The sequence below is a fragment of the Manduca sexta genome, chromosome 27 (genome assembly GCF_014839805.1).
Source record: "Manduca sexta isolate Smith_Timp_Sample1 chromosome 27, JHU_Msex_v1.0, whole genome shotgun sequence".
Classification (NCBI taxonomy): domain Eukaryota; kingdom Metazoa; phylum Arthropoda; class Insecta; order Lepidoptera; family Sphingidae; genus Manduca; species Manduca sexta.
Window position 1 is genome coordinate 17,362,645 of NC_051141.1, and position 27,667 is coordinate 17,390,311.

Here is a 27,667-nt window from a genome sequence, read left to right on the forward strand (position 1 = left end):
TATTAATTTAGTCTTCAGTAAGTAATTGATACTTTTGTCTTGGGGGATGACTTTTAAAATAATATAAATTATGACTCGTCAGAATTACGCTGGCGGGTAGCGTCGGGACCGTTTTTGTAACCTAAAAAGAATATTACCATTTATTTATTTAAACCCATTAAAATTAATTTCCAGCTCATAGAGAACTTCAAGGTTGGCAACGAGGTGTCGATCTCGATGGAGGTGCGCCCGCGCAACTCGACCGGGCTACTGATGAGCGTGCACGGCCGCAAGGACTTCCTCGTGCTGGAGATGCTGGAGAACGAGGTGGTGGCCAACGTGGAGAACGGCAACGGGCCATTCCACGCCAGCTACAAGCTCGGCCACCGGTACTCTCTGTGCGACGGCAACTGGCACAAGATACATGGTGAGTTAGTTATCTTACTATATCTATAGTATAAATACACCGGACCGATTTTGATGAAATTTCGTACAGAGAAAGATTGAACCCCAATCAATGATTATATGGACTAAGTATGCACTAATCTGATTTATAATCAGCCACTTCTAGTTTTTAGAACTAGTGACACTTTAATCAATAACATCATAGATGTCGCACTATGGTCAGCTCACTTCAACCGACATCTAGTGAGCTTAAAATTAAATACCTTTATGACAATTTCTAACCGAAACGTATTACTTCAATCCTTGAGCTACTATTTCAAGAAATTGTGAAACCCTTTCATATTTCCAGTGGTGAAATCTCTGTACGTGGTATCGGTCGCCGTGGACGGGCACTTCTCCAAGCCAGGCATAGGCGCGTACACATCGACGGACACGCGGTCGGCGCTGTACGTCGGCGGGCACGAGCGGCCCCTGCGCAAGATGCGCGGCGTGCGGTCGCGGCACGGGTTCACCGGCTGCATCCGCAACATCGTCATCGGGGAGACGCCAGTGCCGATCTCTATGACGGCCGCGGGCAGGAACACTCATATCGGAGCGTGCCCGCTTGAGTAAACAACGATTTCACTAAGATATATATTGTTTTCTGAGTCTACGTCCTATACTGGCGAAGTGACTGGGGACATCGGATTACACCAAATTTGGTTGGCAATTAATTATTTACCTTGTTCGAATGTTTGATTTTATCGAAAATAGGCACAGTAGGCGGCCATAAAAAGAACTGTTAATAATCACTCCGGTTGCCAACCCTGACTTACTTTAAAGCAGAAAACTTAATAAACCTGGATTTCGAAGCCATTACTCAACATAGACCATTTTATCTACAATAACATGGTTACTTGAGGATTCGTACTACCAACTACCATTACAACTTTTCAACACTAATGATAATTGTAAAGAATACATATTAACTTTGCATCGAAAATGTACTGAAAATACTTAATTGTTTTATCTGAAAATTTTGTTTTTAACATACTTGTCACTTACACTTTGCATTATTATTTTGGCTCATGTATTATTAACTTTGTACCAAATAAAACAATAGTTTGTAACAGCTGTTTTATTTAGCTCATTATTTCCATGTTAAGTAATTCATAGCTTTGTTAGTACATTGCTTATATTTAATTCTAGTTACATTATATATATATATCTACACAGCCAATAAGTAAATACTAATCCTACCTCTAGTTTGCACTCAGCTGCTATGCTTTATAAATACATACATACATACATACATAACATCACGCATTTTATCCCCGAAGGGGTATGCAGAGGCGCAACTAGGGCACCCACTTTTCGCCAAGTATGTTCCGTCCCATGATGTGATAGGGGGCGAGCCTATCGCCATATCGGGCACAAATTCCAGACTCCGGGCTGATACTGAGCAGAAAAACCCAAATATCACTTTGCCCGACCCGGGATTCGAACCCAGGACCTCAGAGCGCTATTCTACCGGACGTGGAATACAACTACGCCACCGAGGCAGTTCTATACGGTCTAGACTATAACGCAATGCCCATTCCTAAATGGCGTGGAGCTCACCTTCAGGAGGCAGGATGATGACATTCTGTAGGACCCTACTCCACTTACCATGAGATGCAGCGGGGTCATTTGCTGTGCAAGTATAAAAAGGCGACCTATGAGTACCTACCTACTATAGTAGTAGGTATTATTTATATTATATATCAGTATTAGTATAGTAATGTTTAAAAACTTATCATATCTAAAATAAGGACATGAAAGTATTGTTTTTAGTCTGTCACTCAGGGTACGTGGAAAATAACTACAGTCAGTATTGCCTTGGTTTGTTTTCGCGGGATAAGTGCTTTTACTACCACTCGGTTCAGGACTGACTGAGCGGACTGGCCGAAACCTTACAGTGACCAACTTCGGCGCATGAGTGATGACTACGGATTTCTCTGGCATTCCATACAAGTTAATTCTCACTACGCGATGACTAGCTGTTCGTCTCTAGTTGGAGAGGCTCGAGAAGACCTTGCGCACTGAAGGACGCCCTGAGGGTCAACGACATTATGAAGCCTAACCAGTACAGGTTTTGCTGGGGGAGGGCGCACCAAGGCCAGGCCCTAGGGAGGGCGTCGAGGTCTTATTGGTTTACAGACTTTGGAACGTCACCAGCGACGTGCTGCTGCTTATGTTAAAATAACAACAGCTGGGACCAAAAGTTTTCCGGTCCTGATGCCCGAATAGCTACAGTCAGCCTTGGAGCTAACCAGCCACACTGCGGTCCATAGCATGGTGTGTAAATAGCGACTAAGAATGCGGCAAAACCATTCTAAAAATAATTAAATTCTACATTTTTACACGACATATGAACATTACAATATAGACATAATATTGACAATATTTTATTCCTCTGTAATCATAGGAGATGAAGTAAAAATATTGTGTAGACTAAACGAAACGACATCCTGTCTGCCGATAAGTAACAGGGAATACAAACAAAATAATACATAACATAGTAATGCAGTTCGAGGGTGGCGGCCCGGGCAAAGCCAAACGTTCGTAAACATAGGTACGTGTTGAAGTCTAGTGCAGACAGGCAGCCTTGCGCATGTCCTGACCCTCGATTTATTGATTTCGGCTCCCGATAAACCCCCGGGAATGCGACCTGAGCCATTTGGCTACGTGCAATTTTATGACAAATTAAGAATGTTATAAAGTACATAAACTGGAGCTTGATTTGTTGTTTCGTAATTTTTGTTGCTTTCTCTCATTTTTGCACCTATTACAATAAACTATAATCGTAAAATGAGATAGCCAAAATAAGTAATAAGCTACTGATTTAAAATAAGAGAAATAAAAACTAAAAAAATTGTTGAGTCTATGTTATGCTTCCGTCTATCCTATCAAACAGGTGTTAAAATAAATGATACTGTACTTGTTTCTTTTTCGTTTTTTTGTATAGTTTGAAATGTCCTGTAAGTACTTACATGCATAGCCTAAGGTAGGCAGTTAGCCTGAAAAATATGTATGTATACACGAATTAAGAATCGAATGTATGGCCTGACCGTAACTACATACTACTATAAGTATGCTCTATTTTAGACCATGTATATCATTTGGTATGAGCCGGCTCAAAATTATAGTGTGTTCAATTTCCATGAAAATGGAACATTATAGGGTAGTTAATTTTGGTGTGAGACTACCTCTGTTATAACGTCTAAAATATGTCTATGTATATTTAATCGTCTGTTTGGTGTAATAATAAAAACTTAATTATCCTACACAACTAATGATGTTAAAGAAGTGTTACAATAATTTGGCAACTTAAGAAGTTGGATAACTAAGAAGTTAAGACGCTGCGTGCGCCGCCACACTGCTATAGCAGGCCATGTTGATTATAAAAAAATGTCCAAACAAAAAATAAGTTGCTTTGCTCATGGATGTGTTTTTGTGTACCTACACACCTGTATTAACCCAAATGTTTGTTGTATAATACTTTATACTCAAATAGGACCATTAGTAGTCCTTATAAAAATGTATTTTGAATCAGAGCTTTAAAAATAAAAATAAACTGCTAACATAAAAGTGAGGAGGGAACACAAGTCAAACCACTTGTCGCACATTACTACCTTTGAACTGTATTAACTGTATTAATGCTAACATGTTTCAAATTATTGACTGCACCATCAAACTTATGTACACTTGAACAATTCAAAAGTAGATTGTATGGAACACAGTGGACGACTAATGAAATAAAACAACACAGTTTCCTTAACTAATGTTTTATTTTAAGATTAAGTTTACAATTAAATCCAACTAGCTTAAAGATTACATGGTTCTTAAGAATACGGCGGTTGTGCATCTTTTTTAAGGTTTACACGGGCCGATAAAGGACTTACTTGCCTTTACCACTTACTTAAAACTAGTACTCCTTAAATTACAGCATTATTAATTCCGACAATTTAGTATCACTATACAATTATGATATAGCAAAATATAACTAATGGAATTAACATGACTTGAATGCAAAAAACTTACAAAACAATAACAGGGTACATATCAATGTACTTAAATTTTTAACCAACACAATACCAAACAACAATAAGATATTAGCTGGGTGCAAAACTAAACAAATTTATAACAAAACAACAACATATCAGGTTGATTAAGCAATAACATTAATGATCTTTTTGTGGACCGTGACTTAGGCAGGGACCCTCTTCACATTGACGCGCACATACACGTCGAAGGAGCCCCCCTTGTGGACTTCCACTGCATTGAACGCCAGCTGCAATCCCTGTTGGGTGCTGTAGATGTCCAGCATGTACGGCCCGCCGCCGCGGCACTCCACGATCTTCTCCAGCAGTTCCATCTTGACATAGTCTGGCACCAATGGCGCCCTGGCGTTCAACTCGTCCAACAGCATTTCATTCGTGAGCGTCGTACCTTCATTCTCTTCCATTATTTTCTGGTAGATTTCTCCCAGCTGATCTTCCCACCCGCACTCAATCAATCGCTTCATCATGAATTCGCTGAGTCTGCAAACAGGACACTTGTGAGACAATTGTCGCAAAATAAATAAAAGTAAACGAAAGCGTGTATAGAGTAATTATAAAAATACCTTTTTTGATCAGCGGCGCTAACCACCTGCTTCATCTTTGAATTTTTGTTGTGCACTGTCATGGCAGGGTAGTCCTGAAAATATTTAAATTAGCACTTATTACAATTACTATCAAAAATAAGTTAATGGTTAATACTGTTTAAGTACAAGAAGTTTAAGTTACAACTGTTAATAATGAAATCTCACTGTCAGTTCGCTAATCGGTTAGTGTTCAACTTTCAAGACTATTTTAATTTAAATTACAATGACACTTCCGTCGCTGCAAGCTGCACCGGCTAAACTGCCAGCCGGGCACCCCGCACCGGTACGCTTGGTGTTGCCGAAACAATATTTCAAATTCCCTGTCGTGATGAGCATAAATCTCGGATACAACTATAAAAATAATTAATTTTAAAATATTTCAATTATTTCCCTTCTCATAATACCTTTAATACCTATTTAATTTCATGCAGGGTTATAATATTTTATGATTTCAAAATGTAACATTATAAAGAATATTGTTTACTGCGAATATAAACAACATAGAAATAAATTCTAATAAAAACCCAGCAGCTATTGAATTAAAAATTGCTTATAATATTGTCATTCTCCACACTTTTAAACTAAAAAAAATGTGTTAGTCTTATGTTTTGTTGCTGCGTGACAGGAAAAACAAACAAATAAACTTACGCTTTCGTAATATTATTATGTATTTTACTAGTACTTAACTTTACTTACAGTATTCACCTTTCTTCTTCTTCTTCTTTTAAATTATGGGTGCCACCATTTATTTTTTGGTGTTTTTGTCAGTGTCAAGTAAAAATAGTAGATACAAAACAAAAAGAGACAAAAAAATCTAGTAATTCTTTTCATCGTTAATTCCGAGCAATTTCAGGCATTTATTTTTGATTGACACTCCGAATCAAACGCGCAAGCGCGAGACGTGTGGTATTGATTTGTTCATCCTTGATGCAATTCAAAAAACGAAAAATTTTGAACGTAACTTATTTTCTTATATTATGCAATGTGTTTATTATAAGGGTTATATAAAAATCTACAATTAATAAAACTATAACTCTAAGAGACACAACTTACTTCTTTATTCCTAGAATTCTTTAGAATACACAGTACGCACGAAGAAAGAATTCTTCAAAATTATTTTCTTACTCACTTCCGAGCAAACGGCTTTGTGTATTCGTTACGTACATTTTTGGCGCAGAGTTACGGCGGGAATATACAAAGATTGACGAATAATTTATTTCAATAATCAATTTTAGGTCTATTTGAAAATTTTAAGATACCAAAATATTCCTCATTTTATGGTTTATATAATAATGTTTTTGCAAACGAGTACATATACCTAGATGTTTGCAAATTAAAATTATCTTATTTCCTTTAGGAAAAGATGCATGAATCAACAATTTTAGTAGCATTTTTATTGTAAAATTAATGATATAATATCCACATAACAAAAATAAAATTAACTACCGAAATAAGATAACATGTAGAAATATTATGATGTATTTTTCTGTGTTTTATAAATTTCGAGTAAGTAAATAACTTGTAAATATAATTACTAGTTACTCAATAGTCAGACACCCCCGACCTCATACAATAACCATGTCTTTTTTTATATAGATATAGACCCCGCAGTCAACACCGCGGGGAAAAGCGAATGGGATACTAAAATCCCCCGGCTTGGCGACTGCAGGGCTCTGGTGGAAAATTGGAAGAAGAAAATAGGAAGGAGCCTTCTCCTTGACCATCTTAGGATAGGCGGAGCGGAAAAGGTAGGGAAATGTTCGCGGGTCCCTCATAGGCCTCTATATATATTTACAACAATGAGGTATACACATTTGATTTGCCTAGGGCCGCGACGTATGTCCCCCCGTGCGACGGCGTGCATTCTTCGTTGTGGAGACCGTGAGCACAAGAATTGCCTCGGTGGATATCCCAAATCTACGGCGACTACAATACCTATTTGTGTCTGTGAGAAACTTGAACCGGCAGCTTTACATTTCTCAGGATCAACACCCGTTGCACTGTCTAGTGTGTTACCGCGTGTTCTCATTGAACCTTTTAACGACACATCTCTGGGATGAGACGTTTTGAGATACTCCATCACAATGGCGCCCTAACTATACTTTTAGAAGCTATAAGTATCTATTAGATTTTTTTAATAATGATATAAAAAAAAATAAACATCATATATGTATATCTACAATATGTTATCTTAATCTTGGTAGTTTTAATATTTGTATAATTTTGCTTTTGTGTCATAATAAAAAGATTTATGTGCATCTCTTGCTAAAGTACCTACACATCATTTTAATTTGCAACTAACACTATTAAATAGGCTAAGTATTCAATAACGAATATTTTGGCATATTAAAATTTTTAAAATGATCTAAATTGATGTTTTAAAGAAATTTTACGTAAATCTTTGCATACCGAAAATGTATGGAACGAGTGTCAAGGCAAGGCCTGTAAGGGTCTTAAATTATAATCAAATCAATTCTCAAATCAATATGACTGCGTTAGTTCCTGCGAGCTCATTCATTGTATCATTTAACTACGTTGGCAATAGATAAGTAAACAAATAGGAATATAATTTCTGCCAACCATAACAAGCAAGGAGTTTATGGGTCACACCGCATAAATAAAATATGCATTTATTTTAGAGGATACCGGAGAGCGGCCGCGGGTCAACGTAGGGGCTTTATTGGCTGTAGCCTTAGGCCCCGTAGATTTACGGGACCCTAGTCCCTATATAGACAGTAGATATTTCGATTTAAAAAAAGTCTATAAGAGTCTATTGTACTTATTATTTAACACTTACTCGTATGTGTTATTCTAAGCCGATTTCTTTTGCAATAATTTCATATCTAATAATTGTTTGTGTGCCTCTGACACATTTAATTAAAAGAAATATATATTTTATATTATTTTTTTATTTTATACCTTGTACCTACAGGCTACATCGTTATCAGTTTTTATAAGATCAAAATTATTTGATTATTTAGGCAGGCCCCAAAATAGAATTGGTCCAAAGTTCCCTAACTTCCAATCCGGCCCTGCTGCGGAGGTTCGGGATGAATTTTAATATATTACTTACGTTTTTTATCTTTTTTCACTATATAGTTCAGTTACGTGTGCATATTTGTCAATCTCTTGCACCGTTCCTTTTTCTTCTTTTAATTGAGTACAATACAAGACTTCGCTTAGGTTTCAGGTTGCTTTTATTAAAAAGCGGAATACTGTTTGAACTACTGGGCAGTGGGTCTATCGTCTCATCCACTTGGATAAATACCGCCACAAATATTTCTGCCACCAAGCAACATTCTGTAATCACTGGACATAAGGGTGAGGGTGGCGAGTGCTGCGCAATGCCACGCAGGGCTCTGATATAAAATTTAAATTTCGTCGTGTTATGTACCACCAAAGTGGTTGGGTTGCCTCGATATCAGCCCAGAGCCTAGAATTTGTGCCCGATATATTATTAGGCTAGCCGTTATCACATCATAGAATACCATACTGTGAATAGTGAGTGCATAGTTACTTACGCCACTGCCTACCCCTTCGGGGAAAAAAAGGTATTTGTTATATCTAAGGCTCCGCTCGAGGCTTCCGTTATCAATATGGAATTAGTTCTCATCGAATTTCGCTTTAACTATTGGAAATACTATTAAAATAATGCTAATCCTTTTCATCGCTTTATTTACTCGTTTAGATAAAATAGGTAAGTAATTGTTACTAAATATTTCAAATAAAATTACCTATGGTCAAGGTTTACTATCTACTATTTACCTCTTACATTTGCACGGTTAAGAATAAATACATTCAAGGTTTTCAACCAAGGACGCGCTTATCTACCTGCATTATAAATGAGAAGATAGCAATTGAAGTTACCATGATTTTTAGAGGTAACGTGGCCTGGAACAACTTTATTTTGAATAATTATAGACGAGTCCAAAATATATTTTTTAAACAGACATGATATCAGTAATCAGACATTAATTGTATATTTATAGGCCGGATATCGAGACCAAATTTGTGCTCAAACTTATTACCAATTGGTAATAAGTCGTTTTTTGAAATGTCCGTGTGACAAGATGTCACAGCATCCTTAGATATAAAAATTACAATAATAGAAAATATAATATGCGTTTTAATAACGTACTAATCACGATATGATAAAATATATTTATATTTTACTGGTGTTTTGCTATTTCACGATAGTTTACAGAGTTCCCACCTAACCAACTTGAAGTTTTCTGTTTATAATATCGGACATTCGCATGTTACCCGTAACATCCACTTGGACGATGTCCCGACATTGGATGATATTAGAGATCATTGGGTGGCATCAGATGATATTGGGTAGCATCAGGTGACATTGGGTGACATCAGGTGATATTGGGTGGCCTAAGGCGACATTGGATGGCATCAGGTGGCCATTGGGTGGCATCAGGTGATATTAGGTGGCATCAGGTGGCGATGGGGTGGCAACAAAAAGTGACCAATCGGAAGATTTTTTACATGCTTACAAATTACTTTGTTCCCGTTATTATTATTGGTTTATTCCCGTAATTAAACCCTTATCAAAACTTGAAATTGAGGATGTGACATTTACGTTAGTATTTAATTTCCTTGGAAATGTTAACGGCAATAAATAAGGTAATAAAACAACACCGAACAGTTTATTTCATGATACATGCCGCTTTACCTTGTACACAAAACAACTTCCGTATTTACAACACAAAAACATTTATGAGATATTTGGTTTAAACATTTTCGATGCCAAACGTTAACAACTTAAATAATCAATGCTGGAACGATTTACTAAAACAAATTAATTTGTATATAAATATGTCCGTCAATAAGTGTATCTGTATAATTTCGCACATATATTATTATGTATAGTGTCCAAAGCGTTGTAATATTTATATGTCCGAGGAAGCATCATGATATTTCGTTAAGTATTGATATGATATTAACATTTTTAACTCAATCACCGAAGAATTATCGTATAATTCTGACTCCCGAGTTCCTGGAACACAAAATCCGAAACGTTCGATTGCTTTGCTTTTAATCTGCGTCTACGCATAAGCCGGAAAGTTGTAGTTGTAGAACAAGCGATTCGCATTAATGTGTTCCCAGAACATCAGGATAATTTTATACAATTGAATTTCGCGACGAACCACTTACTTGCCTTATAGTAAGCGCCGCAACCATAGTAACAATGCTAGTCAAGACTAGTCCACATTTTAATGTGGCATAACGAACACGATGGTAAGGTCCATGTCGTTTTGTGATTGGTCGAGGGCCTACCGTGTAAGTCACATATCAGTCTCTCGACCAATCACAATGCAACGACAGTGCAGTTCGTTTCGTTTTTATGTTGCATTCTAAGAAGACTGATCTTACAGTTATCGATACAAAAAGAAACCTGATCCATCCTCGTATAAATATTTTTACGAAATTAACAAATTTAATTTGCCTTTTGACCTAAATGTGTAAACAATATTGAAAACTTGCACAGGTCTAGTCGGCATACTTACTAGCCGAAACAGAGACATAAAATGACGGTATTACGGTTTATTTTAATGTTTTATGTATGAGTACAGTCGCAAGGTAGCATTGCGGACGGGTGGTTTGATGGTTATAATAGCACACCTATAAGGTACCCGTAGCCATCGCAGGGATTTGATTGTTTCTGAAGATAAGGAATTTAATATTTGTTTATAAACACAAACTGAATGGAATTGAAAACTATTTGGCATATGGGCACATGAAAAATTTTATCCCGGAAAAGTAGTTCATTACAGAGGATTTTCCCGCAAGCAAATCCATGTGTAGACGCGAGTAAACTCAATATAAGTTTATTCCTTAACATCCTGTTTATTAATATTGTTCTATCGATAACTGATAAATAATGTAATAACCGTATACCGTCATCTTATATCGACATTTGAATTGAAATGACTGTACATTAAAATTGCTACATTATGAGCGTGCGTATCCGGTTTTCACCGACCCGTTTATATCTTAAGATGACTCCCCGACACAGCGCACATCTAAACAGTGCGAGGAACTTCACTAATGATTTCTAAACCCATTACAGATTACGGACATGCCTTCCGCGTGATGGTAAGTAACACTATATGCGGCTTAGAATAAAAATATATATTGGACTGCGCATAAATAGATGTTAAGTTTTCAGTGTTTAATAAGATAAATTCTGACGGCATTGGGTATTATGATTTCATACAGTTTGGTGAAAACCTGTATACGCTGCCAGCAAGGCCTATAACTGTCACGCCTCCACAAGTTGGCTGCTTGGTCAATTACTACACTATTACAGTACAATCTAATGAATATCAACATCAAACTTTATGACCGGATTGAATTTTGGATTCAGTAAAGTTAGGCTCTTGGAAACAGGTGACCCTAACTTCGGTTGCCATCCTCATTGGGTTTTAAACCCATGGGGTGCCCCACCGGCCCCCCTCCAGCTACGTCACTGCTCGTGACTACCTTCATACCGGGTGTAATTACACTGTACTAGTCTATATCTACGGACTTGGAGGAAATCGTCTGCAAAGACCTTTTTTATTGTTTGTATATAATTTTATACATTATTTATGAACATATAGATTAAAAAGCGCATCAAAACTTCGAAAACGCATAAGCAGACTGAAGAAATTTGCTTTAAAACACTACACTACAATTACAAGGTGGTTTTTTGAGATGAGGTAGCAAGGGCCTTAACCGCTGTAGCTACAAAAAACTGACTTAGGAGATTATCATTATTTCTGAAAACATTAAAATCTGCGTTCAGATTTTAGAAAAAAAATAGACTGCCAGACAATTCATGCAAGAACTTTTTCAGTGCTAACGAAAGAGGTTTGAGATTTTATTTTGGTTGGAAATAGTTATAAATTGACTCCATACACTTTACCCTAATTCGTTTTTGAACATACCAAACTATGTATTCAAGGTCGATTGATAGACAAACTGAATAGAAACTTAGTGTAGTTTTTTTTACTTATCAATGCCCTTTTTTATATCTTAAAAAATTATAGACAGCCTTGAAGACAATCTTATAATAGCTACAGGGTTATATGTGGTTTCCTTTACCGCCTATTTAAAACATCCACCAGTATATGACTGCAAAGTTTCGAAAGCTTATGATTTTGGGGCAACTACTGAAACGAATCTAAATTCTTTCACATACATAACTACATTGTCTATGAGTAACATATTTTGATTAGTCTATACGCGGACGAATCCGCCATTTATGTTAATTACTCACATAGTCTATGGAAACGAGATAACAGATTTGAGACTAAAACATACGTCTATTTTAGCACAGAATCTAAACTGTGACTTAGAATAATCAATAGACTTCCTTATTTACAGACTACAAACTTGGCAGTGAATGCTGAATTAAATGTACGTCTAATCTTTTGGCTCCTCTACAGTAAGCACATTACTTTAATTTATACTTGAGGGACTACATAAAATGCGTATGATACGCGCCGACAACCCTTAAAATGTGACTAACCGCCATTTTCAATAATAACGATCGCTTTTTTCGATTTATATTAAAAATGGACTAATCATAACAATTTTTTTTCTGATATGCTTACAAGTGACTCATTTTGATTGGTTAATTCTTGGAATCGAATTGAAATGGGATTGTTTATTGAAAACGGCTCTAAAAGGCGCACATGATGATCTAGACAAATTTTTACACAAAGCCACTGAAACCGCAGAATAAGCACCTATAAGTGTCGTCGTGATGTACTATACTAACATAATGATTGACACAGCCCGTTACTATCTTCAAAGCGGCCAAAAATATGAGCTTCATGAAATTTGCTTACTCCAATTAATCTCAACCGTTCCTACGAGTTATTGTTAAAAATTAACCAATCAACATTACTTGTCAAACGAACTTTGCTCTGATTGGTCCATTTTCACCATCGACCCGAATTTAGCGGTTGAGATCTCAGATCACTTATATACTCCATTAATATGCGCTACGACTAGTTCAACACATATAACTATGACAAATCGGTCACAGATATACCGAAGCAGCCAACACGTGGAAGTATTCTTACAAATTCTTAAACTGTATGTATTTATTGAACATTGATTGAAGCGAGATATTATAAAGCAATTAATTACGATATTGTTACACATTTTATACAATCCTGCGAGCATTGGTTCCTGTTAATAAAATTACATAGACACGTAAAACAGCCGACGGCTGACCGACTTAATCAATTACATATTTGAGCAAATAGATATATAAAATACATATCATGTTCACAAATGTTGGTAAATTTTACTAGATGTCTTACGAGCTCAATATTTACAAACACTTGCTGTTGTTAATTATATTATTTTGAATGTGTAGTTAATTCTGTAAGCTATCAGGCGCTACAGAAAAACTACAGAATGTAACCAATTAAACTAGCCAGTATTTGTAAACGAGTTGGTAGAGACAAATGATACAAATTACCCACTCTATATACAGGTTGGATTTTTGAGATGGAGCAGTAAGGGCGGCCATTTATAACAATATTTTCTAAGGAGACTATCATAATTTTTTAACTCGCTAAGATCTGCATTCATATACTTTGAAAAATATATGTTCAGCAAGAAAATGGACTATGCAATACTTTTTTGATGCAAATCGATCCTGTTGCTTATAAGGATTACAAGACTCATTTCATTGACTTCATAATCTGGGAATTTAGACCTTAAAGTCATCAAAAATAATAGACAGTCACCTAACAAAGTTGTAGTTACAGCGGTTAAAGTAGCTGCCCTTACGTCTCCATCTCGAAAATCCACCCTGTATACAAGAAATTACTTTCCAAGAACCGACAGTAGTTATTTATAGGATTCAAAACATGATCATAATGTATAAGATAGTTTTGTCTTTGAAAAAAATTATAGATCACATGGTGAGTGGTGCTTTCGATTCAAATATTATAGAAATCAATAAACAAAACAGTATATAGATTGTAGACTGAGAGTTATTTATCTATATATATATAAAAATGGATCACTATTTCCCTTGGTTACGCCATCACGCGTGAACGGCTGGACCGATTTCACTATTTTTTTTTTGTTGTGTTTGTAATTGTCGGAAGGTTCTTAGGAAAGAAAAGAAACATAAAATTGCGCCGAAAATTAGAAAATTTAAGAAAACTTAACGACATTATTAATTTTACATAACTGTCAGTGGTTTGAAATAACTGTCAGCGATCGACAGAATGCGCGCGTGCATACATAGTTAAGACAGGACAATGTCTGTCAGGTCAGCTAGTTTTTTTATAGTTATTTAAATAACTTTACATAATGTCGTATAATCCGCACGCCATGAGAATCAGATGAAACATTGTTGAAGTAAATCAAAAATATCAACACCCGAGCGTAAGTAGCGTTCGTCACTTTCTGATTTTATATTGATTAAAACTTTCTTGTTGTTTTTATTGTTATGTAAACTAAAAAGGTTTTAGCATATTTTGTCCTCCTTTACTATTTAGATGTTGAAAAAATACCCATATTTGTATTATGTAATTAAATACATAAAAATTCACAATAAAAATCATATTTATTTAATTTTATCACTTGAACATCAGTTTGCCGACGCTGCTCAGGGTTATCAATTCCGAAATTCGTCTCATTCCAAACGCGTGCGAATTATATACGTACTATATAATAATATAATAATTGTGACCGAACTAATACAATATACATTTCAGATTTGATGTGAAAATTATACACAATATTTACAACATTCAGTAACTTCAATAAACTCAAAAATATTTGAGAACAGTTAAATACTTTAGATTAGTTTTTGTTTGCCAGCGTTTCAGAAAATATCATCAGCCATATAAAGTCCACAATTGGCCTCCCCCAAAGATTTACAGAAGAACCTGTCGAAAGCGGCCTGCATCCAATGTGTTCCTGCGACCTTTACCAAGTAGTTCGTCCACATTGTAGGTGGACGTCCAACGACGTCTAACGACTCATAAAATACACATTTCAACTCCACACCCACATGCTGACTCACACTTTGCATACACAAGACATTCACGTTTTTCATTTGTTATTCTCAAGACATTCATTTGTTATTCTACTGTGCACTGTTCTTGGAAAATAATATATATTAATACTTATTATTATAGATATCTTTATTGCATTGGAACAAATCGTTCCATACATTATAACCAATACAACTACACTAATATAATTTATATTTACAAGTGAAAACAGGTTCACATAACAAATGTAAAATAAAGTACAATGCATGAAGTACTAAGAGTACAATAAGTCAATCAATTTCGTTGTTTAATATCAAACAAAAGTATACAGGGTGTTAATATTCAATGGGTTTTGACTTCTACTACAATATAGTAAATACAGGATCATTTTGACATTGTGTTAATAAACTAAACCACATAAGTCTTTATATCTACTAACATTGTGCCCAAAAATATTCATGAATAATATTATCACTAAAAATCAAAGTTTTACTTTCTAATTTTTACAATTTCTGGTTTAGTCCAAATGTAGTCGTAGTCGTATTAGGTGTGTAAATTTTAATTTTTTTGTTATTAATATTTATTTTGTTTGAAACTTTCACTTTTTATCTTACATCTATTGTATGATAACCTTATTGTTGTTATTTTTATGATGATTGATATATGGTTTCATTTTGTTACTTACTGTCAAAATCAGCCTGTATACAATTTAATTACACAATTATTTATTTTTTTGTTTTGCGATAATAATTCGTGACCAACACCATACTAGCGAACGACATTAACACCCTGTATACAGCATGTTTCTTTTTATTACCTTTGTAGAATAGACATCATATTTTAAACTTCCAAAAACTCGCAAAAATATAATGCGTGATATGAATAAACTAGTTCTAAAATATCTCTCACCACTATAGTAAGTAAATGCTCCACTGCAAAATGATTAGACCAGTTAAAGGCAAATATGACCCTCAACATAGATTTAGTATCCATGTCAGTTTAAAAGTCAACGGTGATATTTATGCTGATTTGCAGTATTTTAAATGTAGTATAGGAATTAACTGTGAAAAAAAGAACTCATTTTTCAGCACTATCATTGAATAATTTTTTTGCTTGCTATTGTTGTAACAAAGAAACATAACTAATCGTAAACAATTAAAATTACAAGTGAACCCGATATTCAATAATTAAAAACTAAAACAATACATTAGTTTTTGGTAACAGAACATTTTAACTACACTTTCACTCAACATGGTAACCACATCACTTAGATCTTACATAGTTTAAAATGTACTTCAACTCCTACATAATAAGGAACAAAATGAGTGTCCCAGAGGTATATTATTCTGTATTTACCTATTATATAACCTGCTTCAAGTACTGTAATGGAGAAAACTAATTTTGTAAGACTTCAGCATAAAATCCTAATGTATGTCGCATTTATAAATATTGTGTTATATCTATCATCTTGAATATGTATTGTAATATAATTTATTGCTTATGTTATTGTAAAATATGTGATATTAGTTAAACTTGCTTACATTTAACGTGGCAAGGACAAATATTGCAATCTTAATCCTAACAAGGTGTGTTCTGACTGTTCAGATATATTCTGGCTTGTAATTTCTTGGACACGTGTTGGGGCTTTCGCCGTTGACAGTGCCCGATAATGGTTGTGTTGTAAGCAAAAGTAGTTGACGCCAAAGCACTTGTTTAAGAGCTCATTGTATTATTATTAGTATTTAAAATATGTATGTTTGATAATTTGAGTGGCACAAATGTTTATATAGTTGTATTAGCATAGCATATGTACGAAAATTGCAGTATGAGCGTTATTGTCTCGTACAACACAAAAGATTCTCAATAGATCAAATATTTTCATTTTAATTGTATAATGAGGGTGCTCTATATCGTCTATGTTGCATACCCGTCTATTACAATTATGATTCTAAGCGAAAGGCAACTTTGATAGCCTTATGGAGAAGAATCTAAAAACCGAATGACTGTCTGTCTTGTTTAGGAAGGACTGTAATTGCAAAAAGACGGAAATAGCCCCCTCTGACTATAAATAATCAAAATGTTATTAAACAGGCAACAACATAGAAATATAACAAAATAATGTCAATAAAGATTAAAAAAAAGTGACTACAAAACATACAACTACATGTGACACAATTTGTGCATTGCCAAGCTGTATTTGCCAGAAAGTTATAGTAAAAAATGTAATAAGCCAGTGTCATGACAGTAAAAATATAAAAAAAATATTTTATGGTAATTTAACACTTATTAATTATGAAATTAGCAAATAAAATTTGCAAATTTTACACCAGAAAATGCTTATTGCACCCTGTTTATCTAAACAGCCTTTGAACACCAAAATATGCAAATGCACTAACTATGAAAATACTGCACTGTAATAAGTATTAAATGCCACATAAACACACGTGAATAAACGGACAATTCATTTTAGATAATTTCTAATAATGACTATTTCTAACTTTAAACGGACTTTACAACAATTGACAGTATGTCTGAACTTTTAAATATAGGCGAAATGTATTGCTATTTTTTTAAGTATTAGATTTAGTAAATTTTCAAGGTATGATATATTATACACTTATCTTGTATAGTTTTTTATAAAGGCAATATTTAAAATACATAGTTGCTTGAAATTCTTAATGAGACGTTATATATTACAGAATAATATTTAATAAAGTATCCTAAAGAATAACAAAGAATTTAGCGTATTTCATCACATTTTAAAATAATAAAAGTACCTTTGGGCCACCCGCTATGAGTTTCTTTCGTAAGTTTACTAGATTTTGACAAAATTATTTACAGTACATTATACATCATTTATATAACACAATATAATATCAAACAGAGCCCATACACTTCATCAAATGCCTGAACAGTTTCGAAATCTTATTAAGAAATATAAGAGTGATTTCATACACCATTTGATTTGAACCAAAATTCATAGTTATATACAGGTGAATAATTAGTAGAAAAATAGAGTAAGTTCACTTTAAAGTACGCAACGCGAATACGATTGTCCATACTTTGTAAATAGTTCATAATCACTTAACCAATCACAACACGGCACTTGAAAGAAGTCACTGTATAGAAACTATAGAAGTATAGTGAAGTCTGCAGACATGTGAACATGTAGTCCAATACACACAGTTTAATCTTCTGGCACAAACCGCAGAACCACACGGCTGAGGTGTGGCGGCCCTGTAACGTAAAGGAATCGGATCAGATTCACTACAGAAATAATAAAATACGTAAGTAAGTGTTTGCATTTTTATCGAACCAAAAACAATAAAAATGACTTCTCGAATAGCTTGAAGAAATAAAATTGAATCATCTTAATATTTGTCGTAAGTTACTCCTTTTGAAATTCAAACCACTTGTCTGCTATCAAAATGATGCCAATTTCGGGCAGTAAACCCACGACCTCCCGACACACAGCCACACGCCAAGGAAACTTGTCCTCTATATAAAATGTCCTCACCCGTGGACTATTGATGCTGGCTCTCCACTATCAGCATGATCGACTGGTGCTGCTGCGATTCTGCATGAATGGTGGGTACCGAGCGCAGACACTCGATCTGGTGCGACGCCCAATCCTTCTTCTGGCAATATGTTGAGCAATAAGGCGTGCGGCGGCACAGGGAACATTCAGCTGAAGCCTCACGGTTGCAGTTGGCGCACTGGTGAGAAAAATATAACAAGTTGTATGTACTGTGGTATACAAACAATAATATATTTAAATAGACTGAGTAAAAGTTTTTTTTGAAAGTGTCATTGCTGTGACGGAGACCTAAGAAAGAAGTCCAACGGTAAACTTTCCATTCATCCTGGTTTTGATTTTTCTAGTTTCCGAATCATTCTGGGATATCCAGGAAGAACCTTTCAAATCCATTTGCACGAACTGAAATTAAGTCCAAATAATTTACTCATAATGTCCATCACCAAACATGCTATTATCCCGTACCACACACATTGGTAGCCTTCTCACCTTCTTGGCTTCAGCCTCCTCGACATTATGCAGCGACACCTGCTCGGCCTCGACATGCGCGTCGACACTCGCAGCGAGGAGGGCGGACGCGCGCTCCTGCTCGAGCCGCTCCATCTGCCTGGAGCTCACGAGCCGCACGTCCTCTACACACTGCTTCAGTTCCCCGGCGAGCCGCACCAGCGTCTGGCTGATGTCATCCAGCCGCTTGAGTACGCCACTCATGTCTGGCAGAGTAACTGGAAATGTTAACCGGGCAGGGTGTCTTTATTTGGAATGGTATTATATTTAGGGGTCGCTTTTGTTTAGCATTGGTCTTCTTGTGCTTGATGGTGAAGGGTATAATAGCTTTTGTTTTGATCACGCGTAAATTTTTTGAATAATATAAAATTATAAGTAGCCTGTGTTAATTAATCATTTGAATTAATTAATCCACAATGTCTCACCTATTCATGCTGTTTATCTTTATTGCTTTGTTTTAAGGTAATAAAGATTCAGGGAAACAAGTGTATGATGATATCTACAATTATTTTTTTAGTTTTTTGTTTGGTCCGATTATATTGTTACTCTCAAAAAGACATTGTTTTAAAAAGGACATTGTTGTTTTTATTTTCCTTTCTAGGATATAATGTAATACGGCTTCTACAGGATGAAAACATATGTTTCACAAAATATATTTAAATTGAGACCTTTATTAATATACTTAATCCTACATTTGTAATAAAGTAACCGTTAGTCCAAATATTCTGATTTCGCTATAGTTACCAAACATTTAATTATTGTGCAAAGACTTTCGCGGCAGCAATTAAAATAACTATTAAAATAGGTGATATTAAAAATCAATAACATAGAACATACCTAGTTCTAAACGCAATAGACCTTATTTAGTATATACAGTGTATACAATTCGCAAATTGCGTACGAAATGTAACATGATAGAGACGGTTGCAAATGAAATGCAACATGATACAAACGGTTGCAAATTAAATGTAACATGATGAAAACGGTTGCAAATGGTTCGAATTTATTGGAAAAATTATTAAAAGAAAAACAATTACCAGATTTTTACCCGTCATTTCTGTATCTGCTTACATACAAAATAGTATGTTAATTACGTACGTATCTGTATAATGAATATTACATTTATTGTAAGCGCCTAAAATGTTCATAAGAAATGTGAGTCCATGTATTATTGAAAGTAACACTGTTAAAACATTTTAATTAATTGCTTATTTTAACCGCATCTAAGTTACACTCATCTGTAGGCTATATCTATTCAATATGTTCGAGGGGGGAATATAAAATTTCAAGTACAATCGCCGGCGCAGCTAGTAGATAATAAATTTTACAAATACCCGCCAGCAGATTAATTGAAATGTTCAATTTAAATTTTTTCACTTACAAATCTAGAAATTATTCGAAATAACAGCTTAATATTATTTCACGACAATTCGCTATCATTGCAAGATCACGTTATTGTATTTCATATTCAATTAATGCACACAATAAGTCACAATTCCATGCGAAATTTGCAATACATAACTACCTTATATATACATATTCTGTTCAGACACTGCATCTTGTGTCAATAGAACATGTCAGTACATGTGATGTCTATTCACTACTGATTGGAGTATTTCAATTTGCGAATGCAGATTGCCAAGCCGACAATCTACTATAGACTGTAGAATCTATTTACCTCCCGTGGTGTTTAGTAATTGCTTTCCAATCACCACCAGACTAACAACAAAGCTGTGTCATTTGTTATCTGATTATTACGTTGTAAAGCGATCTATAGACCACAAAGGAATCTCTTTGTACGGGAAAATAAATAAAAGGCATTGAAAATCCCATTAGAATAATTGCAAAGGATGCGCTAACAAAGGACTTTTATAAAACCAATTCATAAGGCTTAAACCGCATCGACGACATTTTTTAAATTGATATATCAATTTGCAAATGAAAACAAGGAACAAATAGTCATACTCGTATATTAGATAAGAGGATTATACCTCAACTGCACTTTTGTTTGATGACGATTGCAAATTAAAAACGAGTATGTTATTTTCACATAACACAGTATAGGAACAAAGCAGTAAGTATATTCGTTTAAAATTCGCAGAAGGTATGTAACGTGAGACTTATTTTTTTCAACATAAGACTCTGAGTCGTGCGAACACATAACCATTGCTTTTCCGTACAGTTTGCAAGTTCTCAAATTCGCTAATGATTATTATGTTTTGGCATAGAATTGTTATATATTATGTGCTCTATGTAATAAAATGACACCTAAGTTCGTCAACGCTTGCGCACGCCAAATATGTATAATTAAAATTTTAGTTAAAACTTTAATGTCTTACATTAATTAATATTTCTATATACGAAAAGACACAAAAGCATAAGCTATAATGAAAACATTCGCGTACAAGCAATTATATTTATGTCAATACAACATCCGCTTGTTTTATGGAAACAAAACATTTTCTTACATTTTAAACTTTGTTCTACAAGACTTAAGCTTCAAAATATAAAATCAATAACTTATAACAAAAATAGAACATAAATATTACTGTGCAATAGATCGACTACTTACACTTGCCCGCTCTTTCTGTGCGTGGAACTATTATTGACCTTAGAGTGGTTCGTTTGGGGGATATCGCCGGTGCTCATAGACATTTACAATATTATAACTAATAAAACCAGTTGTATAGATAACATTGCCATCGCTTTGCCGACCGATGTCCAGGGGCCTTATTCTCTATCCCGCACGTTATTTTGACAGTGCGTAACAAGCACGTAACACAACGCGTCATGTTTAGGACTATAGAAATTTGGCTTACAGAATACCATTCCACACACATTTCTCGAAGATAACATGACACGGCCGCGTTACGCGTTTACACTATCATACAGAATAAGGGCCCAGTTCCGTTCACGAAAGTAAACTAAACGTGACAGTGCAAGTTTTCGCAAACCAAAAAACCATTACGCAGGCGCAATATTATAATTGTCGTTGTTTTGTTGTGACAACACGATGCTACGTTAATAGGAGAGGAAGTCCAAGTTTGACATAGCGGCACAGGTGTAAACTTGAAACTTATTAAATATAATTAAATTTAATGTAAAAGCGATAACAATTATTTGTTGAGAAAGGCGCAGCTTAATATAGTTAATGTGATGAAACGAAATCATATTTTCTTTTGAGCATTATCATCTTCAAATACTACGAAACAGATTAGGTAGTCAAAATTATTTTATAACGAAAAGAATTTATAAAGATGTTTTTCACATGCGTAATAAACATGCACATATAAAATTTACTTATTAATTATAGCCATAATAAGGCTCTTATAATACTGTTTCAGGTATTGATTTATTCAATATTACTATACGTAGATATGTGCACGTATTAAATATCACTGCAATTTACCGTAAATGAACATTTCCAATTTCAATTATGACATGACAGGTAGCTGATCCAATTTATAATACAAAGCATCCGCGTATCGGCCAATAGGAATATTACATTTTACTATATACAAGTCGTTCTCAAAGTGGCGATAACGCGCCCCTGTGGACGCTCGCGGCTTTCAGGGTGGCGGTTAACGAATTGGAAAGCGATTAATTGATATAAAATTTAAATTCAACTCGTTCGGTAATTTGGCTTTGAAAGCATAAAAATCACACAAACACGCTTTCGCATTTATAATATTTGTATAGATCTTAATTTAGCTCAGTAAAAGGAAACACATATGGCACAATAGGTATATTTAAAATAGAGTAATTTGGGGAGCGCTAGAAAATAATAAAATTTCAAAGCGCGCAGTACACGAAATAAGTTTGAGAACCTATGCAATATGCATACCAATTTCTCGCGTTTCCTCGGAATACCGGAAATGTTGTCCTGAATATTTACACGACACTTTGCACACGGCGAGAAATTGTTAAGGCTAAACTAGGCCTATCACAGACAAATAAATAACTTTTCAAATAACATCGATTATTTTTTATCTAAACAGCCATTATTAGTAACCGCAAGGACAAACATATATTATGATAAAGAGTGAATATTTACCTGTCGCAGGATCGGGCGGTGGCTCCGAGTTCTCGAGTATATGGTAGTCAGTGTTGGTCTCGAGACCCTCGGCGATGGTCTGCCACGCCTCCTTCGAGTGGCTGTTGTTGCTCGACTGATGGATGTTGTCCACCTCGCTTTCACCCAAGCTGTTGTCGCGCTTCACCTTCGAAGATTTTTTTTCTTCGGCCTCCGCGTTCCGCCTGCGCCTTTTGTAAGGAGTGAATAGTCTTATGGGTCCCATGGCTGGAAAGAATTATTTTGTTGTGATTATAGATTCAACTAAGCATAAATTACGCAGTATACTTTAGGTAGCCCTGATGAAGACCTATGACAAGGTATTACTGTATACTGGTATAAGGCATCTACCGCCGACACAGTCGCTTGTGCACTAGTGGTAAGGTTGTATATTTAAATGCAAATCCGGATAATCGGCGTGACTCATCTGGCAACACTGCCATAAGGCGATTCTGGTGCAGCAAGCTGATAGTGCTTGTCAGTTACTAAAATCACAAGCTCGAGTGACGTCATTTCGCATAATTTCGAGATAAGTTGAATTCTTTGCAATCCTATCAATATGGTACAGTATATGTGTGTCATGCATGTTTGTTGACATAATGATAATATGGGGTAGCCTTGTTTAATTGTATTTAAATGTAGAAATTTGTGTATTTATGGCAGACAATTATTTATTATTTGTTAATTATGATTACATTAATATTAAAATGGGTTTGAAAAAAAATGTTTGTGGAAATAAAATATTTGTCTTCAAGTGGACATCTAACAATAATTGTAGAAATGATCCATTATATAAAGAAAGTTGTTTATCTTAGTTTGTGTATTTATTTAGTACTTATAAATTACTTTATGGATTTTTATGCTCTTTTTACCATCTTTTAGGATTTTATGCTGAGACATGATGACCTTATATTATAAACATAACTTCAACCAACTACAGATTTAACAATGAATACTTGAAATGAATACTTTTGAATTAAAGATTATAAAAAATTTAATAAAACATTATTTAGCTGTATTGCTGCATAATTGCTGTGTGTCAAGTTTGCTATTGTGCATGTATGTCGCTATCTGAACTATGCTTACAAAGATGATGATATATGGTAATTGTTAAAACATGTTGATATTAATTACACGTCAGAACATTAATGTAATACCACAATGAATAAGTGGTCCTTTTGTACTGACACACAAGGAATCAATAATATCAATGTCATTTTAAGGCTTGGTATATGTGTTAGAAATATATTTAGGGCGATACAGAATACAGATGATTTATACAGAATTTAGGGCGAAATAACTAAGGTATATAGGGAACAATGTTGTAGTATGTGGAACCATGCTACATATAACAATGACAATAGTTTTTGTTGTTATGAATTGTAAATTGCTTCTATAATAATTTGACAGAGATCCCCTAAAATGGTGTAAAAACAATATAAATGAACTGTTAACTGGGATATAGAATTTCATCACAGAGATAGACAACATTATAACATTTTAATTTCAACATAATTTACCCCAAACCTATTTTCTGTAATGAACATTTTACATCAAAACAAGTTGTAACTTCAAGTATATAAATGTTTATTATCTACAAAATACTTAGCCAATTTTTTTTATTTAAACAAAAAGTTATAATTCTGCATGCCTTGTGTTGCAGTTATTACAGTGCTCATTACTAAAATTGGGAGATAATAATTCACCTAAAACCACAATTGTTTTGTGAACCCCCGTAAATATTTACCATTCGTATAAAACCACACCATTCTGATATTCACCGTGAATAACACATAATGAAATTTAAATCAAAACATACTGTTGAATGATATTTGAAAATCAATACTCATATTTGGTTTTCATGGAATGTAAATACATTCCAAAAAATTAAATCAGATTATTTGTGCCTAAAGTACTGTTCACAAGGCAACTTGGTTTTGTATTAATTTATATGACAAACTCAATTACAAACGGACTGTATATAACTTGACTTGTGTATACTAGACAATATCAGGCACAAAATAATGTAAATACTATCATGATCACTTGCTGGTCTCAAAATTACAGAACTAAATGCAAATTAGTAACAAAACATTAAAGGAAAATAAATTAAGAAATCTACCATAACCTAGTATGCTATTTGCAGCTCCAGCTATGTGTAAACCCAGTGTAAATAAACAATAAGTAACAACTAAAATCATACCAATGCATAACAGGTTGATTGTTCAATATGATCACAATAATATAATAAGAGGTTACTTACCTGACTGATCATCACAACAAGCCCCACAAGTGCAACTGGTGGCGTGCGGCGTCAGGATGCCCTCGTCGATCAGCGCCTGGATGCTCCTGCCGCCGAACCTGATGGACCGCTTCCAATCCTTACTGGAGGCGCGGCCACACAGCGCTTCGAACTCGCTAGGCGTATACCATTCCAGTCCGTACTTGATACAGCGACCGCGCCCGCCCGAGCCGAACTTATGCTTGTGGAGCTCAGCAGAAGTATTCTTGCAGCGCACGGACAGGATCGGCATGTTCGCCGTCTCGGCCCAAGAGCGCGCGCTTGCCGCTCGCACCGCCGGCGCAGTCGCCGCCACCTCGTGACCCTGGGCCTGCCGCTGCGGCGGCGTCGTTGACGGGTTCTGTATCACTATGTGCGTCGCCTTTATGTCCTCGCTCACCGGCCCGCCCGATATGAATCCGTTATCCACGCATATCATCGGCTTGAAATGCGGGAGTTGGTCTGACGTGATCACGTTAAAGGTGGTGCCAGTGATGAGCGTGCCCACAGGCAGCGATACGGGCACAGTCACCACCCCGTTAGAATCGCTCGACAGCCTCGCCGTTTTGATTCCACTTGGTAAAACTGAGTTCCCTTCGTTGCGCTCCGCCTCGTGCTCGGCCGCCGCCGACAACGGATCGGCTTCGGAAACTTCGGTAATGTCCGGCATGACGACGTTATCCGAACCCCTATTCTCCGCCATATCTCGTTGTCGCCCGTCCCACACGACACCCGCGCGGCGCAAATAAAATTTGATCAATTACATGTAGATATCTTTTGTCTCGGTAGGGTATACGAATGTAAAATATTTTACAATTTATTTCAACCTCCATCCGCCATAATTAAATCTTAGAATTAAAAACATTTCACGTACGCTGTCTATACTATGGCGGCATTTTTAAATTTCGACCTACATCGTTATAATTATAAAATTGCATTTCGCAATGGTACAAAAATATTCCAATTATTTAATTTTCATTATAAAATTATATAAATAACATTTTAATAAGTCTGGCAGCAATAAACGATTCAATTAATCGATATAAACGATCATTAATGAATAAGTAATGATAGGTAAGTACTCAAAAAATCACTAATGATACCTAATGTTCAAATTACATATAAGTATGGACATGAATAATTATATATTAACGATCTAAAGAAACACGACTGCGATTTAATATATTGTAACCAGATTTCGGGATCAAAATTGGCAATTATTGCTTTAGTTTTGTTTTCGTTTATAAGAATAATTTCCGAGGTTAGAACATGCTGGAATATCGTAAAATGTGGTAAGATAATAAAAAAAATGTAGGGCTGAAATACGTAAATATGATATGGCTCAAAAAAGGATAATAAACAATACATTGCAATTATCCTACAATATACTAAAATACAGCCGGATTGATTTTGACAACTTAACTAGGTAGCGAAATTTTTGTAGACAGATTTCTATAGATTGATCAATAACGTAATTATAGCTCTCTAAAATGAAACATAACATTATACAGCACGCCCGTTAGAAGAAGATATATATAATAATAATAAAAATATTGCCTTTATTGTCCTTTTTTGCGTTCGGAAGTAGTCTTAAATTGACAAACTGTAAAGTGTGACAAACATTTATTTCTAGGACCCCCTCATATTAATTATTGTTTTTTGAAAATACGTTTTTAAGATGTATATGGTAGATACTTCTAACAATGGTATAATGCAGTGTTTTGGGATTTAAAAGACCTAAACGTAGAATCGAGCTGTTTCACCTTCACGTTTATTGTGTAAATATACAGGATTTTATAAAATAACCTAAAAGCCTTTAAAATATGAAACAATATCCTATCTTGATGGAATGGAATTAGACAGATCCTTATTATTTATCTTGGAAAAGGCACGGGTGGATCTTATTATGCAGGCAAAATAATGACACATATAATATATGTATTTAGGTTGCAATATTTTAAGCCAATGTACTTATATATACATTTACCTTTTAGGAAACCCATGGGTTAAGTAATAATATTATATATTCCTGAATACGTATTTAAGGTAATATAATTTAGGCAAAAATCTATTTCATAGAAAAATATATAGTTTAACGCTGACCATTTGAAAAATATTGTTTTGTTTTTACCGACAACTCACGGAAATTCGCTACTAGACAATCACACTGCCAAAAATTTAGTTTTTAAATAAAGATAAA

At 35.0% G+C, this 27,667-nt stretch overlaps 3 protein-coding genes across 4 annotated transcripts in view; 1 reads left to right on the forward strand and 2 right to left on the reverse strand.

Moving 5' to 3' along the window:
- The window catches only part of LOC115439940 (laminin subunit alpha-like), an 89,013-nt gene extending 87,520 nt beyond the window's left edge, over positions 1-1,493 (forward strand). The window contains 2 exon segments of the mRNA XM_037443756.1: positions 175-406; positions 734-1,493. Of these exon segments, the coding sequence (XP_037299653.1) occupies positions 175-406; positions 734-996 (495 nt within the window). The 3' untranslated portion in view covers positions 997-1,493.
- Positions 1,494-4,174: 2,681 nt separating this feature from the next.
- Positions 4,175-5,335, reverse strand: LOC115439942 (transcription and mRNA export factor ENY2). The gene is made up of 3 exons (XM_030164027.2): positions 5,273-5,335; positions 5,030-5,103; positions 4,175-4,946 (listed from the first exon to the last, which is right to left on the reverse strand). The coding sequence occupies exons 2-3, from the start codon at positions 5,089-5,091 to the stop codon at positions 4,613-4,615; spliced, it is 396 nt and encodes a 131-aa protein (XP_030019887.1). The 5' UTR covers positions 5,092-5,103; positions 5,273-5,335; the 3' UTR covers positions 4,175-4,612.
- A 4,354-nt stretch (positions 5,336-9,689) lies between these two features.
- LOC115447443 (deformed epidermal autoregulatory factor 1) lies at positions 9,690-27,661 on the reverse strand. 2 transcript variants are annotated; one of them, XM_037443858.1, is made up of 5 exons: positions 25,450-27,656; positions 23,169-23,414; positions 19,097-19,332; positions 18,590-18,788; positions 9,690-18,309 (listed from the first exon to the last, which is right to left on the reverse strand). In XM_037443858.1, exons 1-4 carry the CDS (start codon positions 26,168-26,170, stop codon positions 18,597-18,599), a joined length of 1,395 nt encoding a protein of 464 aa, XP_037299755.1. In that variant the 5' UTR covers positions 26,171-27,656; the 3' UTR covers positions 9,690-18,309; positions 18,590-18,596. The 2 variants fall into 2 exon arrangements, with proteins under 2 accessions (XP_037299755.1, XP_037299756.1); XM_037443859.1 differs by lacking the exons at positions 9,690-18,309; positions 18,590-18,788 and adding an exon at positions 18,884-19,009 and having other exon boundaries at positions 25,450-27,661.
- Positions 27,662-27,667: the final 6 nt, after the last annotated feature.

Excerpts from the sequence above, each read along its gene's own strand:
- LOC115447443 (XM_037443858.1), bottom strand. The coding sequence starts at position 26,170 with ATGGCGGAGAATAGGGGTTCGGATAACGTCGTCATGCCGGACATTACC. Across the intron at positions 23,415-25,449 it reads TTGTTGTGATGATCAGTCAG|CCATGGGACCCATAAGACTA; the intron begins GTAAGTAACCTC and ends AATTCTTTCCAG. Across the intron at positions 18,789-19,096 it reads AGGAGGCTGAAGCCAAGAAG|TGCGCCAACTGCAACCGTGA; the intron begins GTGAGAAGGCTA and ends TTTTCTCACCAG.
- LOC115439942 (XM_030164027.2), bottom strand. The coding sequence starts at position 5,091 with ATGACAGTGCACAACAAAAATTCAAAGATGAAGCAGGTGGTTAGCGCC. Across the intron at positions 4,947-5,029 it reads AGCGCCGCTGATCAAAAAAG|ACTCAGCGAATTCATGATGA; the intron begins GTATTTTTATAA and ends TCCTGTTTGCAG.